At 39.7% G+C, this 4,912-nt stretch overlaps 1 protein-coding gene across 1 annotated transcript; it reads right to left on the bottom strand.

The window, feature by feature from the left end:
• Positions 1 to 228: 228 nt before the first annotated feature.
• MGP (matrix Gla protein) lies at positions 229 to 3,424 on the bottom strand. Its single transcript, XM_008582376.1, has 4 exons — positions 3,345 to 3,424; positions 1,927 to 1,959; positions 1,020 to 1,095; positions 229 to 610 (listed from the first exon to the last, which is right to left on the bottom strand). Exons 1-4 carry the CDS (start codon positions 3,403 to 3,405, stop codon positions 469 to 471), a joined length of 312 nt encoding a protein of 103 aa, XP_008580598.1. The 5' UTR covers positions 3,406 to 3,424; the 3' UTR covers positions 229 to 468.
• Between the last annotated feature and the right edge of the window lie 1,488 nt (positions 3,425 to 4,912).

Below are 4,912 nucleotides of genomic sequence, written 5' to 3' on the forward strand. Positions count from 1 at the left end.
TTGGAAAATTATTAAAACACATAATAGGGAGCAATCATTCACAGATACCAGCATAGAAAGTCCCTAGACAAATTATGGCTGGGTGAGTTCCTGGGTGAGGTACACTCTTTCTATGTAGTTGTACTTCCAAACCCTAGACTTGAGATTAACAGAATCTCCTATTCTTTGTTAGGTGGGCCATGGTTTAAATATCTCCGTATTTTCCCAGAAGAAATCAGATTCACAAAATGAAAGTATGAAACCAGAAGTTTATTACGTAATAATTACACACCTTAACTCCCCGTTGACCTACACTGCAATGCATGTTTGTCACTTATCAATCTGGGGACAGGAAAGAGAGGTGCAGCCAGACAAGAGACTATGTAGGAACCAAGCATTGTGTATGTATCTACATGTTTTAGTTACGCTACCGCAAGGGGGTACAAAACCAGGCACTAGCCTCCAGGAAAATACAATTTTTTTCCAATCTCATTTGGCTCCTCGGCGCTGCCTGAAATAGCGATCATAGGCAGCGTTGTATCCATAAACCATGGCATAGCGTTCGCAAAGTTTGTAGTCATCACAGGCTTCCCTGTTGATCTCATAGACAGGCTTGGAGCGTTCTCGGATTCTAGAAAGTAAAAAAAAAAAAAAAAAAAAAACCAAAATTCAGAAGCATAGACAGTGGAGAAATAAGAAAAAGGAAAAGTATAAGAAAATATCCCCAACCCTACCCCCCAATAGGAAGAGCTATTTGAAAAACAGGGAGAAAAGATGGAAAAGGGGACTTTGTTTTTTAATGAAAATAGATGTTTTCTTTCTGTCCCTTTTTCCTTCCTTCTTCTCCTTCCTTTCCAGGTCTTTCACAAATAGTCTTCCAAAGGTTCAGTTGTTTTCTGTATGCTGTTTTAAAATTCTTTGATTTTAAGACATGATCAGAAATAATACATAAGATTTCAAAAAACCTGTTTCTTACTCCACTCAGATGTGTGATGCGACACTGGGAAAAATGACCTCCCTGAGCACGTGCTATTACTCACCTCTCTTGTGCCTTTGCTCTCCATCTCTGCTGCGGGTATAAGAAGGTATTAGCATTTCTTCTGTTTGTGAAGGGATCTCAAAACAGAAAATAAATGCAGTTTTAGGAAAACAGTAGCTGAAATTATTTCCATGAATATTGCCTGACAAATATATTCTAAGCTCGTTAATTCATATATTTCATGTAATCAGAGATCTGCAAAATAAGAGGAATATGAAGCAGATTTCATAAAGTGCCTGATTAAAAGATATCAATAACCCATCTTTGTGTCCCACAGACTTGTCACATAGCCACGGCAATTTTTGTTTGGCTTTTGGGCAGTCACTTTGCCTTTCCTAATTTTGGTAGTCCTATTCGGTGCGTTTTGCATTCCTTTGATGAGAAATTCTCTCTGTCCTGAGGACTTGTAAAACATAACTCTAGATCACCAGTAAGTGAACAGTTCAAACATTATACAAATAATAGCTAAATTGAAAATGATGGTGATGTGCTACTTCTTCCTGTATTCAGTCGTTGCAAGTGTGGGTATTCGACAGTGGTCAACTTAATGATGACGCCTGCGGTGTCCCAGCCGACTCAGCTGCCAATTCTGTACTTTGCCATTTCTCATTACTCCTCATTTTCCATCTGTGTGACCGATGTGGTGCCAACTTAAAATTTCCAAACAGGATTTTATGGCTTCTAAGTATGTTGAATGTAGTTTAAATGTCATATCACACTACTTCAGGCTTAAAAAATTGCTCATTTGGCAATTTTTATAGTCATTGCATTTTTAAATTTACTTTAGTTTTCCATAAAAGGCCCTGTTTTTCCTCCCTGTTATATGTCTTCTCATTTTATTTATTCAAAAGTAGGGAGAGGTTCTTTAATGCAAGACAGTAAAATAAAGAAGTCAAATATTCACTTACAAATTTCATAGGATTCCATGCTTTCATGAGATTCTGGAATTAAAATAAAAAAGATTCATTATATTGTTATTTATCACATGCTGCAATTGTCTAAATATAGCAATGGAAGGAGAGGAAGAGTCAAAAAGATGTGAAGAATCTATTTAGCAACATTCTTATTACAAATGTCAGGAATTTATGATTTATGAGTTCTTTCTCCATCACTGTCCTCGCTGTGAATATCTCTACATTTTAGTTTATCGAATGTTGTGGGAGATAGTGACAAGTCTTAGCTAAAATTCCCCAACGGCTTTGAGGGCTTCTGATTTGTTCAGGACCTGTTTGAGGATAAGTTCAAGGAAGGTACAGAAGGATCTAGAAAACAGCCAGGTTTCTCCAGGCAGGAGAACTCTGGGGCAGTTGCTCAGCTGGGCTTTACCAGGATGGGTTTCTAAGAGGGTTCAGAAAGCCTCTTAAGAACCCATGTTAAATTGGCAGCCACAGAAACCACTGGCTCCAGCTGAAAACTCACACTGGGCACAATGCCAGTTCAGAGAGAGAACTGGAACAATGCCAGAGCAAGTTTTCCTCTTTCTACCACTCTCCTGAGCATAGCAGGTAAATTGGAGAATAAGAGGTTTATATTTTCAGGCAAGTGAATTTGCTTGAAAAGTTAAAAATAAGGTGAAGAAATCAAATCCTCTGATGGCAAAAATGTGTGAATAATTTCAAGTGAGAAGCATAATACTTATGGCTGTTCATGTAATTTAAGCTTAAAAGCAACTCAAATATCTAGATAATTGAAGCATAGGCTGAATTATATAATTAATGTTGCTTTAAATTTCTTTATGAACTTTGGACAAACAGATACATTCAACAACATATAGAAGCCAGGAACAACTTATTTTTGACAATGAAAGGTATAAAATCATTTTTTTTTTCTAAAATTCTTTAAACGTAAAACTTTATTTTAAAATTAATTTACTAAACAAATGTAGTAAGTTCATGATATTGTCTTATTCCTAGAAAGGGCTATACTTAACACTATACATGAAAACTGATTTTCTTAAAGGTAAGTGATTCAACCAATATCCTTAACCCATTGACACTGAAAAATAAACATCCTTAAAAATGAGAATGCAGGGGCTAGGAATTTGATATCTTCTTTCTCAAATATCTAATTTTCTAGGTATACAGAGACTTACCACTGAAAGAAATTGCCTGTTAAGTTGCATACAAGAATCTAGATATTTAGGATATAAAACAGACTTGATGGAACAGATCTATGTCCATGGAGACTGGGAAATGTTAAATTAATGGTGCTGTAAGATTATAACAGAGAAAGGGGGAAGAAAAGAGGGAGAGAAAGAATGAAAATAAAGTGAAGTCAGACGCAGAGAAGAAAAAACAGAGAAATGGCAGGGAGAAAGGTTTCTCACCATAACACAAAGTCGCCACCACCAAGGCAGCCAGGACGGTGAGAAGGAGCAGGCTCTTCATGGTCTCTGTCGTCCTGCGGTCCGTGCGTTGGTGGGGCGGCCTCAGTGCCGGCTGCAGCAGCAGGAGGGAAAGAGGCTCCTACAGGCTGCTAGTGAAAGGCTGGGAGGTTTTTATAAGAACTAGAGCAGCTGGAAGGGGAGGAACCCGTGGGAGGGGGCTGGAGAAGGTGGGGAAGCGTTGGCACTAAACTAACACTGGGAATTTTCCCAAATATTCATTTCTTCCAGATATTATCTACTCTGGGCGGGCAGTTTTCCCTCTCTCCTGGGCCTGACTGTGCTACGGAAGGTTGCTGCCCTGGTACAGAAGTTGTGGCCACTCCATGTTTGGGGCCAGACCTGGGCAAAGGTCCACAGAGAAGGGAGTTGCCATGAACATCTGTTTGCTTTTCTGATTCCTTCTCTGATCTACCCTCCTGGCCCTAACCACGAGCCTTTTAGGTTTGGTCCACACACTGAGCAGTAGTGTTCTCACTCCCCTGATGGGTTGAGGAGAGGTTCTGGGGGAAAAGGACTTCATTTCCTTTGATGGCTGTAATTTAGACATAGCCTCAGTAGAGCTGAGCTAGCAATCCCACAGCAGCCAGGCATTTGCCTGGTGATAGGCGCCTTTTTCATTTTTCCGAGGGCTCAGCAAGATAGAGATGTCCAGTAACCCAAGAGTTTCTGTGTCCTCAACTGGCTCTGTTGTAACCTGTCCATCCAGTTTTGTGGCATTAATAAAAACCTGTGCCCTCATGATCTCTTAGGCTGGTTATCATTGACCGAAATTGCAGCAAGAGTTAAGAGGGTACACATCTCTCATTTTTCTGAGGGCATTGTCTTGATAATTAACTGATTCAACAGGCTTTTAGAGAGTGGCAGATGGGAAGAAAGGTGCTGTGCAGTGGGGGATCTGCAGACAACAAGACACATCCTTAAGGAGGTAAGTGATAGCGACTTACTATTCATTTTGCTCCTTAGCTGTAAGGAATCCTCAAATACAGGTTTTCACAGACATGCACTTCCACTCTACCCGCAGGCCCACAGGTACTTTTTCTTCTCTAACAGGAAGATTTCAATTTGGTGCCTCTGGTTATCTTGTAGAGAAAGCTCTGATAAGGATTAAATTGTGTCCCCCATGTTTTATGTATTGAACCTTAATCCCCACTGTAACTATTGAGGGTAGGAAATCCTATTAATGGTAATTGAAAGATAGGGCCTTGAAGAGGTGGTTAGATTCTGAAGACCATGCCCTAATTAATGGATTAGTAATGGTGGTCATGGGTAGGTTCTGAGGGTTTTAGGAAAAGAGCGCATGAGAGTCTCTCTCTCTCTGCTTCTTCCATCTTGCAATGTGATACCCTGTGTCACTGAGGCCACCACAAAGGAAGGCCTTCACCAGATGTGTTCCCTGGACTTTAGACTTCCCAGCCTCAGAAACTATAAGCAATAAATATAGTTTCTTTATAAATTACCTGGCTTCAAGTATTTTTGTTATAAGCAACAGAAATGGACTAATACAGAAA

This window comes from Galeopterus variegatus, unplaced genomic scaffold (assembly GCF_000696425.1).
Source record: "Galeopterus variegatus unplaced genomic scaffold, G_variegatus-3.0.2 Scaffold2594, whole genome shotgun sequence".
Lineage (NCBI taxonomy): Eukaryota > Metazoa > Chordata > Mammalia > Dermoptera > Cynocephalidae > Galeopterus > Galeopterus variegatus.